We start from the raw sequence: 23,597 nt of genomic DNA on the forward strand, positions 1-23,597 counted from the left end.
CTCGTGGCCACGCGCGAGGGGACTCACCAATAAGAATGGGCTTCGCGCCACGCCCCTCCCCGCTGCCTCCTTCTGCAAACTGGCGACCCCGGTTACTTGGCCGCGGAGCTCCCTAGGGAGATCGGTTTCCGTCAGGCGAGATGAATAGGAAAACGTTACTTTTGCTGTGTTTCCTCAATGACTTTCAAGTTAAGGAAGCACCTAAGCATTTCTATTTTAGATTTATGGAGGTTGAGAAGTACATCCTCCATTGCCTTTCTAAGCAAGAACTTTCAGAATCTATCTTCTCACGACGAAGAAAGGTGCAAAGAAAACACAGCGAGAGCACCCAAGGTGTTAAAAAAAAAAAAAAAACCTAACAAAACCCTGGCTTTTCACACTGGCAGTCCGGATTCAAACTCAGTCGTAACTCCCGCTTACCAGCAGGGTAGGCTTGAGTACATTTGCCCTCTTTGGCCTCCGTGAGCTTATTTGTGATACGAAGATCGTGGATGAGGAGAATCATAAACATCAGGTTGTATACTATGTCCCTTTATGGGCTTCTGAGGGGGTGCTTATAACTAGCAATTTCGTAACTAAAAGCTGTAAAATGCTTAATCCTACTGACTAGATACGTTCTCTAGATGTGGTTGGGTATCGGTAGAAGATAATAAAGCTTAAAAACATTCTAAAAATTTGAAGCGAAAAGGCCCTAAGAGAGTGGCAGAGGGGCTTTCTGTAAACAAAGTTTATGACCATTATTTGGGCTTTTTGTTTCCTTTCTAGGTTTCGGCTGTAAAGTTAAGGTGGTGAGGGGTGCCAGAGGCAAATAAATGCGTCAGGGAGCAAAGGAGCCTTGGAATTTAGCCAGGAGATAAAAGAAAGGGTGGAGAGGCCCAGAATTCTGAGAGATCAGAGGATTGTGCCTCTCAGCTGCACCAGATGGAATTTTAGTTCCTTGCTAAAATTGCTTGGGGTGTACAGATGGAAAACCACGGCCAGTAGCTTCCCTCTCTGAGGCAAGTAGTGGCAACGATGAGAGGGGAAGATGCATTCTTTCTCACCCTAGGATCCGCCTGAGCAGTGCACTCCAATCCTCTTTATCTACCAGAGGGGTCAGGGGTTAGCCATTGGAAGTTAGTTGGAAACCTGTTGCAGTTCCCGGGGAAAGAAGCAGTGAAACTACTTTTTCCTCCATCACAATGACATCAAAGCCAGAAAAAGGCACAGACTTGAAGCACAAGAATTTGTCACCTAGCATAAGGCCGCTACTTTGAGAAATATTGGTATTTGCCCTCAACCTCAAAATGATGTGTACGAGCAGCTGTTTAAAATTTTGGATAGATAATTAACCAATGAAGAAATTACAGTCTCTCAGCCACATAGTAGGCCTAACTCAGAGGCTATTCCATACATGTCTGATGCAGAAATTAAGGATTTGGGGCAGTATTCCTTAAATGCTCAAAGATTAACTGTGACTGGAGGTCTTGTTCATGGTGAAGATTTTATTCCTTTACCAGGAAGGTTGAAAATGCAGGACTTTTAATGGGAGGACCCCAAATAATTTAGCAAATGGCAATAACCTGAGGCCTGACTGATCCATATTTGGGGCATCATAGTTGGGGTATCCCAGTGCTCCAACCTACCTGCTTCTTTAGGCCTCTTTGCCATAGTGTGCTTGGGTAGCTGGCTCTGAGGACTCCTAGATATTCTTTCTAGGTTCTTCTTGACCTGAATAAAGAATTGGACAAAACAAGTGCAAAAGCTGGACGTGGTAGCTCACGCCTGTAATCCCAGCACTGGGGAGGCTGAGGCAGGAGGATCGCTGTGAGTTCGAGACCAGCCTGGGCTACATAGTGAGTTCCTGGTCAGTCTCAACTACATAGTGAGACCCTGTCTCAAAAAACCATGTGCAAAAGGTAGTGAAGTATATATATTAAAGGTAGGAAAAGAAACATGCTCTGCAGAGCAAATATGGGCCAATTAAAAGAAAGGAGAGCCAGGGAGTTAGCTCAGTGGTTCCACCACCTGCCTTGCAAGCTCAAGATCCTGAGTTCCATCTCTGATGGTTGTGGGGGACGGGGTTAAAAAGAAGTACACTTTGCAGGGTGAGAGCCAGCGGGCCACTTGTGAAAGAAAGAACACAGCGGCCAAGAGCTCTATGGCAGCTGTCTTTTGTATCTACCACTCTTCAGGCTGACATCAGCTCTAAGCTGTCTTGTCAAAAACACACCTCAGTTCTTGCTGGAGGAATTGAAGATGCATCCTCTGATTGGTCCCAGGTGCAGGGCTTGGGAACAGCTTTTCTGTGCATTTCCTGGATCTCCCTTACTGACAAATCAAGCTCACTTGCTCAGCTGGTTTGCCATGCCTTAATCTCCTGTCTCATTAACATCTTAGATGCATGGGAAGAAGTTAATTTATGACCTACAATGGATGCCTTGTGATGTGGGCTTAATTCTCATGAAACTCCTCCTCATGGGAAGGGCACTTGGCCTCAACTGAGACTGGACATTTGGTCTGAACAGAAAAAACTTTTCCTCTCTCTTCTCAACTAAATCACATTCCTTTTCTCCTCAAAACCTTGCTTAATATTTATGGCCTCCGGAAAAAAAATTTCTTTCTTAAACTGGTGATTCCAACCCAGGCCCACTTGGTGAAAGATGAGAGGACACCAAAGCCCTGGAGTTAAATCCCAGCCCTGCTGCTCACCAGCTACATGACTTGGGAGATTTATGAACTTTCAACTTCTTCATTTGTAAAATATAGATGAAAAGAGATAAAACCTTTAATTCAGTATGTGATGCAAAGAAGGCCGTTTCATTTATTGCATGTTTGTTTTGTTTTTGCAGTGTGGAGGATCAAACGCAGGGCCTTTCCTTGAGCTTGGTAGGTAAGTGCTCTATCACTGAGCTGTTCCTGAGACCCAGTTATCTATTATTATGTAACAAACCACTTCAAAAAAAAGAGTGGTCTGAAACAACAGCTATTCGTTCATGATTTTATTCTTAGGCAGGGCTCTGCAGGGATGAGTTGTCTCAATGCCGCCAGGTTGACTGGGCCTGACCAGGCCTGAAGTATCTCACTTGGCCCCATGTGTCTAGCAATGCTTTGGTGTCTTCTGTGTTTTCATGTCCCTCATGTGGCCAATCATAATTCAATAATGCTTTGTATGAGAGCTGACTTCCAAGAACAAAATAAATAACAATTACGCCTTACATAGTAACACTACGCTACTGTACCCCTGCACCAGGCCCAGAATTGCTACAGCATTACCTCAGCTAGGTGCTACTTTGGCTCCAGAAGTCACATGACTCAGAAGGGGAAACAGCGCAACTCTTGGTGGGAGGAGCCCTTGGCCATGGTGCTGGTTCATGGGATGAACTCTTGCCAACTTTTGCAGAGCCCATCACAGAATGCCTTGAGTATCTTTTTTCAGGGGAGGAGTTGAACCCAAGATTTTGGTATTGAATTATATCCCCAGACCTTTTTGGTTTTTATTTTGATTTAGAGTCACTCTAAGTGGCTAAGTTGCCCAGGCTGGGATTGAACTTGTGATCCTCCTGCTTCAGCCTGTGGCACCATGTCCAGCAGCCTTTGATGCCGTATTTGTTCTAAGAACGAAAACAAATATGAGCGAGGGAAACTCACATTCCAGCCCTCAGGGCTTAGGGGTGTGTCTTTAATTAGCTATATCTGTATGCATGTGTATGTGTGTGTGTTCTGCTGTTTGCTGCTTTGTGCTGGGTGTGTATCCGGTTACCCCAGCTTACAGTGGAGAGTCCACAGAGAAAGAAAGCAGGTCATTTTCTCTTCTTTTCAGCATCTCCGAGTTGAATTCGGTTTTGTCATAGACTGTCTAGGACAGTGTTAGAGACCTCTATGGAAGAGAATGTGGATATGGGAGAAGAAAGAGGAGCCTTAGGGTCTTGAAATTTCATAGTTTGGCTAAAGGATTCCAACTTTCTAAATGTTTTTCCCATATGGAACGTCTTAAACAGAACACGATGCACTGCGGATCCACACTTTATTTCGATTATTCCAAACCCAAAGTGTGTCAGGAACACAGTCTTGTCCCAATCAGGCTTCCTGGAGACCCTGAAAAGAAAGGGTGTGTTGTAGCCATTGTAGCAAACAGGCAGAGTACTTGAGGGACACGAGCTGTCCCTCCTCATGGTCCCTCCCTCGGTCCTGTGCTATGGTTCATTACTTACTGCTGGGTACTGAGATGGGGGCAGGGAGCTGACACGAGCACCGGCGCAGCACAGCACAGCACTAACCCGAAGTGAGCAGAGAGGACAGAACTGTCTTTGCAAGCCAGCTGGCAGACAGAGCTCTCCTGAGGAGAATTTGTGCTTTTAATGCATCTCTTAGGGTTTTTATTTGCTTGTATCAAAGATGGGCTTAAATAAATGGCTTAGGGGATTGAATTGATTCTCAGTTTTCCTCAGCCAGGAGCTGCAAGGCCGAGGAGACATTGAGAGTTAGCTCTTTTTCATTCTCTCACAAGCTTCTTTGTTTTTCCCCATCTTACTCATTAATTTAACACAATATTTTTGACTGTGAATCACTTGGACTTTGAAGGAGCTACCAGATCCTAAATGATGATCTGGCAGCCCTTTGCCAGTAATGAGCTGCGTGGGAACCTCCTAATCAAATGTTAAATTATTCTTAACATAAAATAAAAATGGTGGTTCAGGTGTGCTGGTACACACCTATAATCTCGGCACTCAGGAGGCTGAGACAGGAGGATTGCCCCTAGTTTGAGACCAGCCCGAGCTACATAGTGAGTTCAAGGCTAGCCTGGACTACATAGTGAGACCCTATTTCAAAAAGAAAAAAAAGTGATTTTCTTCTCTTAGGAAGGAATGCATGGAATTTAATGTACTATAAAATGTAAAATATAAACAAGTTAATCTATTTGTTTCCCTTCATATAAAACTGAGGTAGAAATACTTAATCCTGTCCCTATTCACTTGGGTACCTTGTGGTGAATCCTCTTGTCTATTGCTTCGCTCTTTTTTTTAAATTGGGGATCAAACTCAGGACCTTGCGCTTGTGAGGCAGGCATGGTGCCACTGAGCTAAATCCCCAGCCCTCATTTCTTCACTCTTAACTATTCCCTTGACATCTTTTCTCACAGTACCTGCCCACATCCTCCCACAGACCCCTCACAATTAGGTAGAAATTCTTACCCTTCTTCAGAGGACCATCAGGTTGGATTTCTGTCACCAACTTGGGGAGTACAGACATACAAACAATGTGACAAAATCAGACTTCCTCTGTGACAGATTCCCTCCCCAGGGGTGATAGTATTCGTTTTTTTAAAAAGTGGCCACCAAGGGGTATACAGTTGAGAGGCTCAGGAATATTGGTCCCAGATTGAACAACAATGACCCATTGAGATGCCCTGATCTTCTTTCCTCACCTTTCTCGGGCACTGTGTCCTTACGGGCTGTCTCAATAAGGAGCTGCAAGAATGCAAACATTTCTCAATGTTAACCTCTCAGAAATCCTGGGAAACCTTCTTTCAGAGCCTTAGGAAGGGATATTCTAGTTTAGGCTTTAAGGTGACAGTTAGGAAGTCTATACATAAAGGAGAATAGGACATCTAAAAGTCCATTCATTCCTCATCCATGCAACAAACACTTAGTGCCCATTGTGTGTCAGAAACTAGGCTGGACACTGCCCCAGCTCTCATCATGCTTATAGTTAAATAGTAAAACTGACTGATAAATAGATAATTATAAAACACAATTCTAAATGCAGTAGTGGAGAAATGATTAACTTCTCTCTCTCTCTCTCTCTTTCTTTCCTTCCTTCTTTCTTTGAGACAAGGTCTCATTATGTAGTCTAGGCCTGCCTTGAGCTCACGGAGCTGCCCAGGTTGGCCTCAAGCTCGCATCCTCCCTCAGCCTCCCAGGTGCTGGGATTACAGGCGTGGGCCACCACATCTGGCTGAGTAACTACTTCAAAGAGGCAGGGAGAATGTGTGCTATCATTTTCAAACCAGAAGAAAATGTAAAAGAAAGCAGAGAAAACAGATGTAGCTTTCTGAGACTGAGTCAGAAGATTGGATAGGTTAAAGAAAAAGGATCTGAGTGAGGGACAGGAGACTTGGGTGCTCTTCTTCTATTGGGTCAGCTCCTCCGCTGACATTGGAAACCTTGGGTAAACCAGTTACCTCTGTGTGCCTCAGGTTTCTCCTTTGCAAATGGAAATAACCATTCTTCCTATATTACAGAATTGTAATGGAGAGAAGCAAAACAGATAATAAAGTTGGCTCCTCAAATACATCCAAGTATATTCTGACAAGGGTGAGAGGGCCTGGAGAAGGAAGCCCTTCTCCGTCTTGGCCTGTGTCTCTGGCTGCTGACCTTTTCATCATTGGAGCAAGATGACCACAGCCTAAGGCATCAGGACCCCTCATGCCCTTACCCTTCACATCCACCCGACAGTCTACAGACGCCTCGCCCAAGGCATTAATTGCTTTGCAAGTATAGATGCCTCCATCAAAGGGCCCAGGCTTTCGAATTTCTAGGGAGCATATTCCCAGGTGACTGAGGGCTCTGTACTTGGGATTGCCTTGGATATCGATCTTGTTCTTCAGCCAGATGATCTTGGGCTGAAAGATAAAGACAAGGGGGTAGCAAGGCAAAGTAAGAACCAATTGCTTTTTCTTTGCTCAGCATTTGGAATTCTTTTCCTTCAAGACTTGTAGGGACTCCCTCTCCCTAATGTGAGAAGGAATTCCCCTTCCAGTACCTTCCACAGTCCTCCAAAATCCTCTTTGTTGAAAAGAACATCTGAAACCCTCCCTTCTCCATCAAGTTATTCTTGACTGAAAGAGAAGTAATAACTTCATTCTCACTACTTGGGCAGCCTTTCATGGATCATAAAAGACTGATGCCTGGGGTCTTATGTATGTACTATGCATATATAGATAGATTAGAGAGAGAAAGAGAGAGAGAGAGAGAGAGAGAGAGAGAGAGAGAGAGAGAGTTTGATTTTTGTTTTTTTTTTTCTTTCTTTTTTTTGGTACCAGGGGCCGAACTTGGGTCCTTGAGCTTGTGAGGCAGGTGGTGGCACCACTGAGCTAGATCCCCAGCCCCTGCATATGTATATTGAGACCTATCCACATTCTGCACCCAATGTTGGCTTCTGGGTAGTTTTACCCCTCTAATTAAAAAGGGGCTTGTGGAGTGGACTTATTGAGATCCCCCTTCCATGTAGTATGGACCAGCACACAGACTCCACAGGTAGCTGGTAAACCTTGTTAATGATGTGGAATGTGGTGACCAGATTATATATCAAAAGCCTCACTCCAGGTGGTAGCCAGTGGCTCAGCTAGGTAACTTGCACGGGCATGGCCCTGCTCAGAAGAGGCATGGGCAGGTGGGTAAGGAGAAAGCAGTGGGACTCCATCTTCTCCTACCAGATAAACAGCACAATGACAGCAGGTCAGGAAGCGGTATCTTTGTATAATGAGGAACTAAAAGGAAACATATTTATAATACCTACCTTGAACTACATGCCCTGCTGTTTAAGAGGCAGATGGTGGCAATGGCAGTAGATGTGAAATTAGAACGCTCTGCAACCTGGCTAAAGTTAGGAAGCAGCCCTCACCTTGGGAGAGGCACGGACACAGCAGAAGAGCTGGGTATCATAACCAGTGATTGTAGTGCAGTCTGCCAGAGGCTGGGTAAACTTTGGAGCTTCAGAGAAGTCTCGCTGAGCAAACCTCTTGCTCTTGTAAACAGTAACTGCAGGCGCAGGAGAGGCCATGATGTAGCATCTGAGATCCCCATACCTCTTCACCGCTTTCTCTCTAAGTCTTCTCAGCACGCGTCCTCCATGCCTTGCTTACCTGCTTTTTGGATGTGAGCAAGGTCGGCGGTGACAGGGGCTGTTTCACTGAGTCCACACTGGTTTTCAGCAAGGACACGAAAGGCATAGGAGTTGCCCACGATGAGGTCGGAGACAATGCAGCTGGTGCGGTGATAATGTTCCAGCACAGTGAACCATAGCTGCAGGGTCCCCAGAAGACGCCATATGTGAGCTGTCAGATGCCTGGTCCACGATCCTCCCTCCCTCCTTCCCAGCTGGGCCTCACCCCAGATTTTGTGTCAGCCTTCTGCACCGTGTATCCCAGGAGTGCTGTATTGCCTGTATCTAGGGGAGCTGTCCATTCCAGGGTAGCGTTGGAGCCCCAAACATCCACCAACTTAATACTCTGGGGAGGGCCTGGCCTCTCTGAAAGAGCAAAGTCACAGCAGCGGCACAGTACAAGTGCTAAGTACCAAAATCACTTCGAATCCCCCTGACACCATCCTCTTCCCAGACCCCTGCTCTTGCCCAGACTCAGAGTGGGGGGATTTCACCCCAGCTTCCTCAGCTCCTTAGGATAGTGCCTCTTCAGCAGAAGGATCCTAGGGACCACCTCACCTCCCACTCCCCCAACTTACCGATCACCAGGATGTTAACAGTGACGGTGGCCTCTAGTCCACCCAGCTGCACACAGAGTTGGTAGCAGCCTGAGTCGGCACGCTGGGCTTCTCGGATGAAGAGGATGGAGTCTTGTTCCCCATTCCGCACACTCACCCGACTGGTGTCCAAGGCACGTCCATCATGTGTCCAGATGGCTTGAGGTTTGGGCTTACCCTGAGGAATGGGGATAAGGCTTGAGCAGCCCAACAGCTTTCCAGACCTTCCTTGCTGCACTAGGGGTCAGATCCACCCCAGGTCCACAGGGTAACCTGAGTTGCAGCTGCAAATTTCTTGAGCTAGAGGTTGGTGGACTCTTCCAGAGGACTTCTTCCTTTCAGCAACAGCTGAAAAGGGGATGACTTTGAATCTCCCACCCTCTGAAAGTTTAGATCAGGGACACCCAGAGGGACTGGAACCAACTAAATAGCTACCCAAACTCCCGAAGTGAGAACTTGCAGGTCCTGCAGACCGAAGGGCGGGGATTAGTCTTATCACCTGTCACAGGGCACACCTGATTCTAACCAAGCCTACTCTCAGGAGTGCAAAATGCATGGCTCATTTAGCTTCGGAATTCTAGTGATGTGGCCTCTTCCACCGAAGGCCAGGAAGACTGCCCCACTGCTAGTAGGACTCTTGGTACTTGTTTCCCAATCAAAACCTGAGCCGGGTTCCAGTGAGGGCTAGATTCATCACCTGGAATGGGATTAGTAGATTCACTGTGTCTCCAACCTTCCGGATGTAGGTCTGCCTCAGGGCCCGAGGTAGCCGGATCTTGGGGTTGTCTGAGTGATGGAGAGAGAGAAAACAGGAGGTAAATATTCAGAGGAAGTGGATACTTCATCCAGTTGCACTCTGTGGGTGGTAGTTTAGCCACCCTGCACTAAACGATTACTTGTGGGAAGATTTCTTCCATTATCTTTTTTGTTTGTTTGTCTGTTTGTTTTTGTGGTGCTGGAGATTGAACCCAGAGCTGATAGGCAGGTACTCTACTACTGAGCTGCACTCCCCAGCCCAGTCCCCTTGTGTTGCTGGTATCAAGGGATAAGTAACTGGCTGAAGGAAAGAGTTGAAGTCTGCAGAAAGAGCATGGGAATGTGAGCCTGATGTTTACTTCTTTTAATTCATAACCTTCCATCAGCTGGGATTTTGTTTCTGTTTGTGCACAGACCAGTCCAGTGTGTGTGGCCTGTCTTCCCAACCCTTTTCTATGGGTCCTTAAAACATTGTTTGCATCGAGGCTGTTTTTAGTCAATATTCATTCTGACCTCCCAGTTTGGTGTGGACTTAGGAGAATGCTTCCCACTCTGCAGGCAGAGTCAGCACTGAGACTCCAGCAGCCTCCTGCTGAGACAGCACTGACGTCATCACAGAGGGAACCAGTGTCTGGGGCCCTTCCTCTGGTGGCTGCCCTGCTCCCTGGCGCCTGCGTGGTATTCTTCCAGTCGGTGGAGGATCACTTTGTACAAATCTGGGAAAGATTAGGCCCATCATTCACTTTCTCTTGCGCTCCCAGGCTTGTCCCAGGGAGAAGTGAAAACTAAGATGGCATGTATTTGCTTCCCAGATAAAGACAGGAGATGCTTCATGCGAGGTTTGGAGAATGACCAGGTGTCTCTTCTCTCCTCTTAGTGATGCCTCAGGCTACCTTGGCTGCAACAGACATCCCACCTGGCTTTTCTGGAGGACCTGGGAGAGACACCACTTTCCAGGCTTCCTAGGACTGCTGTCTCCTCTCTTCTGGAGCAAAGACAGTCCCCTGCTGCTGCTGTTGCCTTAAGTAGAATGTAACAGGCTTCAGTTCACACCAACAACTCAGGCTTCCCTGCCAAAATTCATTCCATGCTGTTGGAAAAACTCCACCCCTGGTACATTCCTGTGGCAAAGAACATGACTACTTGATAGCAGATTCCAAACTTTTTGATAATGCACATTTCCCTGTAAATACATTCCTGAGCATTCACAATATGTTTACTTATAGATTAAACTGTGTAAATATGTAAATTGTTGCTGGGTGTGGTGGTGCATGTCTGTAATCCCAGCCATTTGGCAAGCTGAGACCAGAGGATCGTGAATTTAAGGCCAGCCTGGATAATTATCTTAAAAACAATAAAACAAACAAAATCTGAAATAATAAAGATGCACATTATGTAAAGCAAATATTTAAGTGATGACAGTTAAAATAAAATAAACAGAGGTCCTACTATATTCTTCATGTACCTCAACTGCTAGAAAAGTCTCTGCATTCCTATATCAAGATCGCTTGTCTTTTATAAATGAACATCATCAGAATACACATTCTCCTCAGCTGCACATGGGACATTCTCCAAAATAAATCACATACTAGCTCATACAACATGCTTAAATAAATGCAAAGGAACTGAAATTATCCCATGCATATTATCAGACCATAGTGCAATTAAATTGGAAATCAATGGCAATAGAAACCACAAAAACTTCATAAACACACAAAAATTAAATAATACTCTCCTAAACAACCAATGGGTCACAGATGAAATTAAAGGAGAAATTAGACAATATCGACCATTAAATGATAATGCCAATATAACATACCGGAACTTATGGGATACAATGAAAGCAGTCCTATGAGGGAAATTATAATGGGAAATTCCCATGTCAGAAAAACAGAGCAAGCTCAAATAAACAACCTAATGTTGAACCTCAAGCTCCTAGAAGAAGAGCAAGTCAAGCATAAATCTCAAAGACAGGACATTATAAAGATCAGAGCAGCAATTAATGCAATGGAGACTAAGAAAACAATATAAACAATCAATGATTTGAAGAGTTGGTTCTTTGAAAGATTAAATAAAATTGATAAACCTTGGCCAATCTTATCAAAAAAGGAAACAGAAGACTCAAATTGATGCAATTAGGAATGAAAAGGAACAGATACTGCAGAAATCCTGATCATCTGTACCTACTTTAAGAATCTGTATTCTAATAAGATAAAAAACACAGAAGAAATGGACAGATTCCTAGATAGATATGAATTACCAAAGCTGAATCAAGAAGATATAAAAATTCTAAATAAGCCAGTATCAGCCAATAAAATTGAAGATGTAAGTAAAAAATCTGCCAACAAAGAAAATCCCAGGTCCTAATGGATTCACTGCTGAATTCTACAAGAAATTTAGAGAAACTGGGGATTTAGCTCAGTGGCACCACACCTGCCTTGCAAGCACAAGGTCCTGAGCTCAATCCCCAGTACTCCCCTCCAAAATTAGAGAAGACCTAATGCCACTACTTCTCAAACTCTTTAATAAAATTGAAAGGGAAGCAGTACTCCCAAATTCATTTTTGGAACCAAGCATTACCCTGATACCAAAACCAGAGATGCATCCAACCAAAAAAGAGAACTCCAGGCCAATCTTCCTAATGAACACATCACAGAAATCCTCAGTAAGATACAGGCAAACAGAATGCAGCAGATCATAAAAAATATTATACATCATGACTAAGTAGGATTCATCCCAAGGATGCAGGGATGGTTCAACATACACAAATCAATAAATGTAATATACCATAGTGACAGAGCTAAGGACAAAAGCCATCATCTCAAGATGCAGAAAAAATATTTGACAAAGTCCAATACCCATTCGTGATTTAAAAAACTTATAGAAATTGGAATAGATGGTCATTTTCTCAATCTGATAAAAGCAATCTATGGGCTGGGCATGGTGGTGCATGCCTGTAATCCCAGTACTCGGGAGGCTGAGGCAGGAGGACTGCTGTGAGTTTGAGAACAGCCTGGGCTACATAGTGAGTTCCAGGTCAGTCTCAACTACATAGTGAGACTCTGTCTCAACCCCCCACCAAGAGCAATCTATGATAAATCAAAGCCAATGTCATACTAAATGGTCAAAAACTGAAAGCTTTAACTCTAATGGGGGCTACAGTGAGTTCCAGGTCAGTCTCAACTACATAGTGAGACTCTGTCTCAACCCCCCACCAAGAGCAATCTATGATAAATCAAAGCCAATGTCATACTAAATGGTCAAAAACTGAAAGCTTTAACTCTAAAATCAGAACAAGACAAGGATGTCCACTATCACCACTCTTTAGTACAGTTCTGGAAAAATTAGATAAGAAAAAACAGTAAAAGGAATAAGAATAGGAAAGGAAGAAGTTAAAGTACCTCACAAGTGCAAGGTCCTGAGTTTCATCACCAGTACCCCCCAAAAATCAATATCATAACAAATTCACTAAGAAAGGAATTAGGGAAACAATATCTCTCATAATAGCATCCAAAACAATGAAATACCTAGAAATCAATCTAATGAAGAAAGTGAAATCCCTCTACATTGAAAACTGCAGTACTCTGAAAAAGATCAGATCAGCTATCAAAAAAGGGAAAGATATGTTTGTTCTTGGGTAGGAAGAACCAATATAGTGAAAATGGCTATACTTCCAAAATTGTTATATAGATTTGATGCAATCCCAATCAAAATGTCAATAGCATATCTCACAGAATTAGAGAAAACAACCCTAAAATATATTTAGAATTAGAAGAGACCTAGAATGGTGAAAGCAGTTCTGGGCAACAAAGGCAAGGCACAATCCCTGATTTTAAGTTATACTGTAAAGTTACTGTGATAAAAACAACATGGTACTGGCAAAACAACAAACCCGAGGATCAATAGAATAGATTAGAGGCCGGGGATTTAGCTTAGTGGTGCTGCCACATGCCTCATAGGTGCAAGTTCAATCCCTGGTACCAAAGAAACAAAAACAAAAACAAATAGAACAGATTAGAAGATGCAGAAACAACTCCACACACACTTAGCCATGTCATTTTTGACAAAGGAGCCAAATACCTTCACTGGAAGAAAGAGCCTTTTTTAATAAAAGATAGCTGGAAAAACTGGCCTTACACCTGTCAAAGATTAAAACTAGACCAATATCTTTCACCATGCACTAAACTAAAATAAAAATGGATCAAATATCTAAATATTAAAATAGAAACATTAAATCTGCTGGAACACAGAATAGGTAGAACTCTTAAAGACATTGGTGTAGGCAAAAACTTTAGGAACAAAACTCCATTTGCACAGGAAACATCACAAGGAATAAATAACTGAGATCTTATTTTATTAAAAGGCTTAAAAATTTTTTTTGTGTTTTGATCTGTTTTGGTATTTTTTTGGAAACAGGATCTTGCTCTGTAATTCAGAGTAGCCTTGAACTCACTGTGTAGCCCAGGCTGGCCTCGAACTCATGGGACTCCTCTTACCTCAACCTCATGAGTGCTGGGACCATAGGTGTGTGCTACCATACCAGGCTAAAAAGCTTTTGCACAGCAAAAGAGACCAACGAAAGAGTGAAGAGACAGTCCACAGTATGGGAAAAAAAGTTGCTGGATATTCCTCAGATAAAGGACTAATATCTAGAATATATAAAGAACTAACACACACACACACACACACACACACAGTCCCCAAATTTAAAGACCCAATCTAAGAACAGACGTTTGAAATGAATAGACATTTCTCAGATGAAGAAGTAGAAATGGCAACTAAATATATGAAAAAAATGTTCAACATCACTGGTCTTTCTAGAGGTGCAAATTAAAACAATTCTGAAAGTCCATCTTATTCCAGAAAGAATTATCAAGAAATCAACAAATGCTGAGCCAGGCATGGTGACACATGCCTGTAATCCCAGCACTTGGGAGGCCGAGGCAGGAGCATCGCTGTGAGTTCAAGACAAGCCTGGGCTACATAGTGAGTTCCAGGTCAGTCTCAACTACGTAGTGAGACCCTGTTTCAAAAAACAAAACAAAACAAAAACCAAACAACAACAACAACAACAAAACCAAACCAAAACAAAAACAAACTGGTGGGGCTGTGGGGAAAAAGAAACGCTTCTCAATGTTGGTGGGAGTGTAGACTGGTGCAACCACTGTGGAAATCTGTGTGGAGATTCCTCAAAAAACTAAAACTAGAGGTTCCATTTGACCCAGGTATTCTGCTTCTTGGTATCTTCCTGAAAGAATTAAAAGCATCATACCACAGTGATAGATGTGCACCTGTGCTTATAATGGCACAGTTTTGTTTTTTTCTTAGTTTATTGGTACATTTTAGGTATACAGCACAGTTACATTCATCATTGGGACCTTGTACCTTTACATGACAGGTCTGGGTTCTCATTTTTGCCCCTTGTCCCTGCCCTCCCTTCACCTCCTCCTCCCCTCCCCATTTACAAACACTTTATTTCCATCTTTTCATTTTCTCAGATCTTTTTTCTTTTCCCTTATTCCCTTTCCCCTACCCTCCCCTCTTTCCCTACACCTTTTTAGCCCCTTTCTTCCCATTTCATAGTGTCAGTCAGCACAGTTTGTAATAGCCAAAGCTTGGACACAGCCCAAATGCCCATCAATGGATGAATGGATAAGATGTAGTTTTTTATGCAATGGAGTACTATTCTGCCATAAAGAAAGATAAACTTGAGACAGTTCCAGCTAAATGGACATATGTTGAGACCATATTCTTATGTGAAATAAACCAGACACACATTTGAATACTGCACTGTTTCTCTGGGTATAAGAAACGAAAAGTGTAAATAAGGACCAAAATGTATAATAGATATTGGGAAATGGGAAGATGATGTTCAAATGAGAAGGGGAACAAGGGAAGGGAGGAGGGGCAAAGGAACGAAGGGTCTAGATTAAAAAAAAATAGAAGGAAAAAAATGGAAACAAAGTTTTTGTAAATAAGAAGAAGAGGGGTTGAAGGGAGGGGAGGGGAAAAGGAAAAAGAGGCAAGATGTATTATGTACAGTACAAGTGCCCTATGAATAACGTTATCCTTGTGTATATTTAAAATGTACCAATAAAGTTAAAAAATGAACACAAATATACAGTACCACTTCATTCCTCTAGTTTGGTTTTTTGCTGTGTGGCTTATGTTTTTACCCGTGCTGGGCCATACCTTGGGATCTGTGTGCTAAGGGGATGTGAGAAGAGCTCAGCAGAGCCACAGGCTGCCCAGTGGTCCTGGTGGTGATCTCGGTGTCCTCTGCTGACTTTGGGGGCTGGGGGTGGGGCGGGAAGAACAGAGCAAGTGTTGTGTGATGTGTTCCTCTCCTGCGGCCATCTTGGCAAGCAACCAAGGAGTTGGAAACAGGCGGATGTGAGTTGAGTTTTTTTTTTTAAAGATGACTGTAATGGGAAAGGGGGTCAAACCCTGGTCTTGTGGACCTTCATTCCCCACTGTTAGGTGGGGAAGTAACCCTTCATAGTTGCTGGGGAGAGGGCTGGAGAGAAGACTGCTATTTCTTGTGCTGCCGAACGGACTGGGCAGAGCTGTGCCGGACTGTAGTGAACACCCAGAACAGGGAGATGGCTGGGAGAAAACAGGCTCGGAGAGAGCAACTGACTTTCTGGAAACCTGCCTAGTTGTGAAGTTGTGCCTGGCACCAAGACACTTGCCTTCCCATGTGGCATTGTTTATCAGAAGGATCCATTCTCTGAGCATGCCCTATCTGTCTATTCACTCCTGTGTCCCTGGATGGCTGGGCACCGAGGCAGGGCTCTGAGGTGACCTCCAGTGACCTGGAGGGAGGAGGGCGCGAGGGCGGGAAGGCAGAGGGCGAGACTCAAGGACTGCAAAGGGATGCGGTGAGGAAGGAAGCCAGGACTTCACCTAGGCCTGAAGGGTGTGCCAGTGAGCCCTACTCTGCCCAGACCTCAGGAGGTACTAGGCCTTTATGGACAGGTGTGTGTGGTGGATATGTTTGTTTCCACCTAGTGTTCGCTTCTTAGAAAAATACCTTAGTAAATTCTTTCACCCGAACTAAAGAGAATAAGAATGGAATAAGTTTGTGTAGAACATAAGCTCTGGCGGGGGTGTCGGGGAGGATTTGCTGAGGGCCCTTTGAGATCTCCAGGGGAGCCCAGCTGGAGCAGGGCCGGGTCGGAAGGCTCTAGTGGAGGCCCTGAGTTTGCCCCTGGAGGACTCCATTCTGGTCCTTTATAAGTGAGACTCCCCGACTAGACAATGGAACTCATGTCACCCGAGTGTTGTAGCTCTTAGAGGGTGAGTAGGCGAAGGTTCTGCTCTGAGCAGGCAGCCAGGCCACCGGGAAGGAAGGGGATGGGATCAGGGCTGACAGTCCGCAGAGTACCTGAGGTGCAGAAGGGGATTTGGCAGCTTCAGATGCCAGTCAGCTGCAAGTTCTCCAGTCGCTTCCTAACTTAACTCAGGCAGCAATCTGACCCTTTGTTCAGAATGAGGGCTCCCTTGAGGCATCTCTTTTCACACATCCACAGTCAAACTAGGTGTAAATGGTACTGACCTTGGGGAGGCAGGGCTTCCCCTGACACCCAAGGTCTTTCTCCTACTCAGATGCCAGGAGGAATGGGAGCCAAAGCCCAGAGCCCCAGTTTTCCCAGACTGGGTCTGACAGCCAGTTTGGCTTTCTACCTTCACAAAGTCTTGGGGAAAAGGTATTTTGAAAAGTCTTACGAGAGCCATTGACTTCTGAGGTGTGTTGCTCTCAGCACTCTTATTTCTCTCAGAAGTTTTCTAATTCTTCCTCAACCAGTTTTAGAGAAGATAATTTCAAGTCCAAAGATCTTGACTCCTCCTGACTAGAAAATTCCTAATTTCCTTCTGCTGAAATGTATGTGCACTTTACTATTCTCACAGATAATAATTCTTAATAATTGATAAATATCGTCCTATAATTTCTTTTCACACAATCAGACTTTCTTCCAGCAGTTCCCTAAAGGCCATGTCACTCAGACTGATGTTATTGACTATGACTTGAAGAATGAAGGAGGAAGTCAGACACATTGGAGGTGTGCGTGTTTGTATTAGTGTGTGTGTGCGTGTGTGCGTGTGTGCAAATACACAAACATGTGCCAGTATGAGTATATGGTTACCAAAAAAGGACAATGCCCAAGACCAGCTGTAGCTTTGAAACAGTGTTTCCAGGGATCCAAGAAGGACCAGCATTTTTTAGAGAAACATTTGTAAATGTCTAGGATGTGGCCTTGGCCTAAAAAACCTGTCTGAAGGAAGGACTGTGATGAGAAAGGCATGTGGTGATGTCAAAGAATCTTGTGAAGGACAAGAGTGGCATCTCCTTGAAGATCATGAAAATAAGGTCAGAAAAATAAGAAGCATGGAAACAGGCAACATTCTCTGAGATAAAGATTCTGCTACTTCTACCCTCAAGCCCCACCATTAGTCCTGCCCTCGTGGTTGGTGGTTTTAGTCCTGGCTTACTGCCTGCGTCCCTAACTCTCTGCTATAGGCAACCTTCCTAGTGATTTCAGTGCCTATCCTTTCAACCCCTGCACGCCCTCTCACATTCTGGTTTGCCATTGCCTTTATCCTATTAGCCACTGAATCCAGTGGTCATTCTCTATGCCAGGAACTGCAGCCCCTCTGTGCTTTGAATTGTAAGCATCCCACCCCCTTACCGCCTTTGTAACAGAGTCAGCTAACTGTCCACCCAAACTGATCCTCTCCCTTCCAAAGAAAAGTTCAGTGGTTAATTTGAAAAGTACAGTTGCTGCCCAGCTGGGCACATTCCCCAGCATGCCTGCTGTAGACCAGGAAACTGGTTCCTACTCATATTGGCCAAAGAGTGGAAATGGTGGGAATCTTCTGGGCCAAGTGTCCTAAGAAGTAAGTACTTTATGTTCCTCTTCTGTTCTCTGTATGCAGACAATCACAAGACCCTTAGGAATGGCAAAGCTACCATAGAAAAAGATCTGTGTCCCCAAATTGCTGCATGGAGAAATATCCACTGAACAGGCACACTTGTTTTCAGTTCCTAGATGGTAAAAAAAATTCATTGTTTCTGAGATTTGTTTCATCAACCTCATCTAATGCAATCTCTGTTCCTTTGGCCTATTTCCTCTAATGAGGTAATATGGGCAATTTTTCTTAGTATCACTGATATTTTTGTTATTATATTCTTTCCCAGCCAACTTGGAGTCTATGGTCATTATGATGTTCTCTTGTATATTCAGATTCTTCAATGCCTTTTCACTTTGTTGCATCCTCCTAGAATACCCAACTCTGCTTGAAGTTCCCACCCACTCATAGTCCGCATAAGCAGAGACACACATGGCAAACCATGGGTACCATCATGGGTACCATCTTGAACTGCATGGCCATTACCAGTGAACACTGCCTCCCAATGGACCCTGACCAATTAGACTTCCAAATTTACTTGACGTCTTGTTCTCCTGGGTGACACCTCCTTCTTCTAAAATCTCTCAACCTTTCTCCTTCTCTGTTGATGATTTTGCTAGTGTCTAAGACCTACTTAATTTCTATTCCTAGCACAGTAGCCAGAAAAATTTCTAAAACCAGTATCTGATCATGTCTGTCCTGACTTGAAACTCTGCACTGGTTGTCCATCCATCTCTGAGTCAAACCCAACTCTTCACAATGACTCTACTAACTCTCTTCCCCAATCTCACCACTATCTCCCTCACTGGGCTGCAGCCACAGTGGCTCCAACCGAGAAATCTCACCTCTGTCTCAGGCCTTTGCACCTGTATATTGCGCCTTCACCTCTGTTAGAATGCTGTTCAAATATCACCTTATTAGTGAGGCTTTCACTGATGTACTATTTGAAGCAGGAAAGTTCAAGCCCCCAGAACTTTCTACCTCCTTGTCTGTATTATTTTTGGCATAGCATTTATCACCATCTGACATACTTTTTGCTTGTTTATTATCTCTCTCCAGTAAAATATAACCTCTCCAAAGGTGATTACTCTTACCTATTTTGTACATTTCTGTAGCTCTGGTACTTAGAACATTGCCTGGCACATAGTAGGTACAAAAATAAATATTTATGGAAGGATAAGGGAGGGAAGAGAGGAAGAAAAGGAAGGAGGAAGGAAGGAAAAACTTGTTTCCAGGCATGAAATTCAGCTTCCTAACACTAGAAGATGCAGAAAAGTTCATATTGGAAGATGGTACACAGGGAAGGGATTTTGCTGAAACCAGCAGCTGAGGCCTCCCTCTTTCATCTCAGGGTCTCATCTTCTCCATGCCAGGGATGAAGCCTCTGTTTCCGAAGCTCCCTCTGGTCCCTGCCAAGCAGGACACAGTGTCTCAGGGTAGTGCTGAGGTAAAGAACCAGATATCAGCGGCCCACCTCCTCCTGCTTATTTTGTCTTGTAAGCAGGCTTCCTCAACTAACGGTTTATTGTTGGTTGGTGGCAGTTTATTTTGATCTTGCAAATTTCTAAAGCTGGCACTGCTCACTGTTGTGCCAATCTCAGTCCCAGCGCCCTTTAGGAGTAAGAGGAGAAGTTAGGAGGAAGAAAGTCTTTGGAGCTCACAGGAAGCTTAGAGGCTATCTAGTCCAGGTGCCTGGCATCTTGAAGAATCTTTGGGTGGACATCAGAAGCTCTGTTTATTCCCTGAACTTTTTTGGTGTGTTTTTCCTGGGGTGAGAGTTCAGTTTTCATCATGTTTTCCTAGCAGCCTATAGCCATCAAAAGGTTTAGTTCAACTTCTCAGTTTATAAAGAAACATGGAGCCCAGAGAGGTGGATTGATTGGCTTAGAGGGTGGCAGAATAGAGCTAGGACTTTATGTCTTCTTTTTCCAAGAAGCTAACAGCTGTACACATACTTTACAAAGTGTTGCTGAGTGAGGTGGCACATGCCTGTAATCCCAGAGCTAGAAAAGCTGATGCAGGAGAATTGCTATGGGTTTGAGGCCAGCCTGGGCTATATAGTGAGTTCAAGGTCAGCCTGAACTACATAGTAAGACCCTGTTCAAAAACATCAATCAGTCAATCAGTCAATCAAACATAGTGTCAAAGAGGGTCCCTGCCAGTCACCTCTGGGATATCACTCAGTTGAGCCACTGGCTGGTAGCCCTGAGGCCTGTAGTGTACAGAGCTGCCACACGTGAAGACAGAGGGCTTCAAGGGCCAGGGGCCATCAAGGTCAGCTGCCCACATCATTGTCACACCCTGAAACTAAGAGCAGAGCCTGGGGGAGATGAGTGCCTGCCCCTAGGCCTTTGGGGAGACCCGCAGACAGAGCTGGGGAGTCAGTGGTCTTGGTTTCACTCTCTCTACCTGTGACCTATTCTCTTGTTCATTTCAGGGGAAGAAACTTCTTCAATCACCTCAGCTTCATATGTTCTCAATAACTCCTCCTCCAGCTCTTCTTCAGATGGGATGAACTTGACCAACTCTGCCCTTCGCATTCCAGTGACTTTTGAAAACCTAGTATCATCTGTTAGGATGACAAAAGGTAGAGAGCTTTTTCACATGACCCCGTTTAGAGGTGGAACTCTTGACTTTTGTCTCTGACTTGGAAATATCTATTTGTGTTTTGATTTAGCCTCTTCCAAGGCACTTCGGATTATCTCAGCAATCCTTTCAACTACCCTACTTGGTAGATGTTTTTCAATCACCATTTTACAGAAAGGAAACTGAAACCGAGCAGTTAATTGACTTGTCCAAGGTCACAGATCTGCTAGAGGCAGCAATGGGAATGCTACCCAGATTGTAGCCTTCAAATCCAGAATACCTCCTCCTACACCTTCCTACCCTGGGAATCCATGGGCCTCTATGGTCTTTGCACTGTTTGTACTTAAGACTTCAAGTCCTGAAAGCTGGGACTTTTAGCAGCTCTAGTACACATTCACTACAGCTCTGTGACTGCTTCTGAAAATTATCATGCAGGAGGGAGGAGTTGGCTTCTACCTTCTCTCTGGTGTACCGAACCAGGTGTAGCAGGAGACCTACCTGTTCTTGGCTCCAGGGGAATGTCAGGTGAGCTACAGGGGCCTTGACCAGGACAATTAGGGCTGGGGGTAGCAGCAGGGCAGTGTAGGATTGGAAGAGGCCCTAAGCACTTGCTGGCTCCAGAATGCCTTTTTGCTGAGGCCATCATGAAAGGGAAAGCTAGCTCATCCCAGAAGGGCTCCCATTTCACAGTCCTCCAACTCTGACAGGCCAGAATTTCCTATGGGAGCCAGGGGAGGTGTCGGAGTGGGTCCTGGTGCCATGATACTGCCCAGGGAATGGCTAAGTGTCACTGCAGTTTGACAGCCTCCCAGTGCCAACAACTTTTTTTTTTGGTACCGGGGATCCAACTCGAGTCCTTGTGCTTGCAAGGCAGGTGGGAGAACCACTGAGTTAAATCCCCAGCCCCTCAACAACTTTTGATTCTCTCTTCTCCTATAGTGGACAGTCTGACCCTTCATTCCCTTTCAGACAGGCTATTGGTATACCAGGTCTTCCCAGCCCCATGATAGACATCTTTTAAAGGTAAAAATATAAACATATCATTTTTAGTCACTGTAAAGTACCACACACATTCACTGGCTTCTTCGCTGAAAAGTCCAAAGACAGCAAAGACTCTTGAGCAGCAAGAATTCAAGGAAGAGGTTGGGGTCTCCAAAGAATGAGTCTGTATCCCAAGTACAGATCCCATAAAGATGTTAAGTTTTGCAAAAACCTAAGGAGCTGTAGTCAGGGCTGTGAAAGTCCCCTCCAATTCCCACCACCTCGCTCCCACCCCTCACCAACAGCCACGAGTCACCTTCTATAGGAGGCAGAAGCTGGGGTGCTCCCTGTCGAGGTGAAGCCTGGGGTCTTTCAGCATCAGCTGGGCTGGCTTCTTCCACCTTTAGCTTGGAGCCTAAGGCCACCTCCGGAGTTCTGGCTGACTCCATGTTGGGCCAACCCAGAGGCTGGGCTCCAGCAGAAGACTGTCACTGTTGGTGGTGGTGGGGTGGCTGACCACCTGCTCTGCAGACTGGCCTCTGGGGTCCCAGCCACAGGCTTATGTAAGTGGGCTGGCCTTTCCCCACCTACCTACCCCCAGCAGAAAGGTGAAGTATGGGTTAGGGGAAGAGAGAAGGATCAGACAGAAGCCCAGAATAGCCACAGGAGGAGGGCTGAGGTGGCTCTGTTATCTTGGGAGACAGATGACACCCCTCACCGCGCTAGGGAGGGAGCAAAGAGCTTGAGCACAGACCATCCAAGAGACCTCTGGCTTCTGTTGGGACAATTGGGTGACATCTCAGCTCCTGACCTCTGGCTCATCCAGCGAGGCATTCAGGTTCCAAGTTCCGCTGCTTCACAGGCACACCTTTAGCTGTTCCTACATTCAGGAAAGTCACTACTTTGACCTTCAGGACCTGCTTCAACCTCTCTGCTCTCTCTGCAACATCACTCCTCAAAGTTAGCGTCCTGAGGTGGTGGGTAGAGTCTGTACCCTGCAGTCGGACTACCTGAACGCTATATGGGCCTTGTGACGCCTATGTGACTTGCAACATGCCAGTCTCTCTCCTCTCTCTCTCATGCTGGAGATTGAACACAGCCTGCTAGACAAGTACTCTACTAGTGAGCTGTATCCTCCGCCCTTAGTCTCTTACGTCTGTATTTTCATCTGTAAAATGGAGGTAATAATAACCATTGGGAGGTAATCTCTGTAAAGTGCTTAGTAGAGTGTGGCCGACAAAGTGCCTGATAAGCAGAAGCTATTTTTAGGTCAGGCCATCATTTTCCCCTTTGAAAGCTGTCAATGGCTCCCTTCCTGAGATACAGCTAAATGAAGTGGGAGGCAGCAGGGGTGGAGGGAGGAGGGCTCTGCTGAGGGACCTGTCACTTTTGGCTGTACCACTCAGTCACCGGCTGGTGGCTCTGAGCCACAGGTCTATGTATGAATCAAGGGACGCCGATGTCATGATAGTACAGAAGACAAAATGATAAAATGCAGCAAAGTGGCCAGCCCGTAGTAGGTGCTAGTTATGCACAAAAGACCTTATACGACTTCCTGGTGTATCCAGCCCTCATTCTACATGTGTCATAGACTCCATCCAAATTATTTTGTTTCCTGTCATACTCCCACTTTCCTGTCTCCAGAAGTCAGCATCTCCTCTGTATTTTTAAAAATATACTTTATTTTTAGAGCAGTTTTAGGGTCATAGCAAAGTTGAGTGGAAGCAGAGTTCCCACATTCCCCTCCCCACCCCCTTATTTTTTCCATGGTGGGGGGAATCAGTGTTATACAATGAATGGGCTCCTTATCTTAGCTCCCGACTTGGGGGGCAGTAATTCCTGGGAGCCTTTGTTAGTATCTTGGAGCGACAGAAGCCCCAGTCCTTTTTTTTTTTTTTTTTG

General features: G+C 44.9%; 1 protein-coding gene and 1 long non-coding RNA gene across 12 annotated transcripts in view; one reads left to right on the forward strand and one right to left on the reverse strand.

The window, feature by feature from the left end:
- On the forward strand, positions 1–10,402 carry LOC104849497. Of its 2 annotated transcripts, none has more exons than XR_004515124.1 (3): positions 1–514; positions 2,832–2,872; positions 10,096–10,402. It is a non-coding gene; the product is annotated as an uncharacterized LOC104849497 (long non-coding RNA). The 2 variants fall into 2 exon arrangements; XR_776768.2 differs by having other exon boundaries at positions 2,832–2,868.
- Mybphl (myosin binding protein H like) overlaps positions 3,544–23,597 on the reverse strand; it is a 25,672-nt gene continuing 5,618 nt past the window's right edge. For 2 of the 10 annotated variants that reach the window (XM_033758395.1, XM_033758401.1), the window contains exons 3-9: positions 9,160–9,248; positions 8,445–8,640; positions 8,093–8,232; positions 7,847–8,006; positions 7,606–7,742; positions 6,418–6,604; positions 5,368–5,450 (exon numbers count right to left, since the gene is read on the reverse strand). In XM_033758395.1, the coding sequence (XP_033614286.1) occupies positions 5,440–5,450; positions 6,418–6,604; positions 7,606–7,742; positions 7,847–8,006; positions 8,093–8,232; positions 8,445–8,640; positions 9,160–9,248 (920 nt within the window). In that variant the 3' untranslated portion in view covers positions 5,368–5,439. Of the gene's footprint in view, positions 4,078–4,193; positions 4,319–5,174; positions 5,451–6,417; positions 6,605–7,605; positions 7,743–7,846; positions 8,007–8,092; positions 8,233–8,444; positions 8,641–9,159; positions 9,249–22,011; positions 22,576–23,597 lie in introns of those variants that run through there. The other 8 variants (XM_033758398.1, XM_033758397.1, XM_033758400.1 and 5 more) reach the window with 8 other exon arrangements.

Source organism: Fukomys damarensis, unplaced genomic scaffold (genome assembly GCF_012274545.1).
Source record: "Fukomys damarensis isolate Sample0158 unplaced genomic scaffold, DMR_v1.0_HiC HiC_scaffold_33, whole genome shotgun sequence".
Lineage (NCBI taxonomy): Eukaryota > Metazoa > Chordata > Mammalia > Rodentia > Bathyergidae > Fukomys > Fukomys damarensis.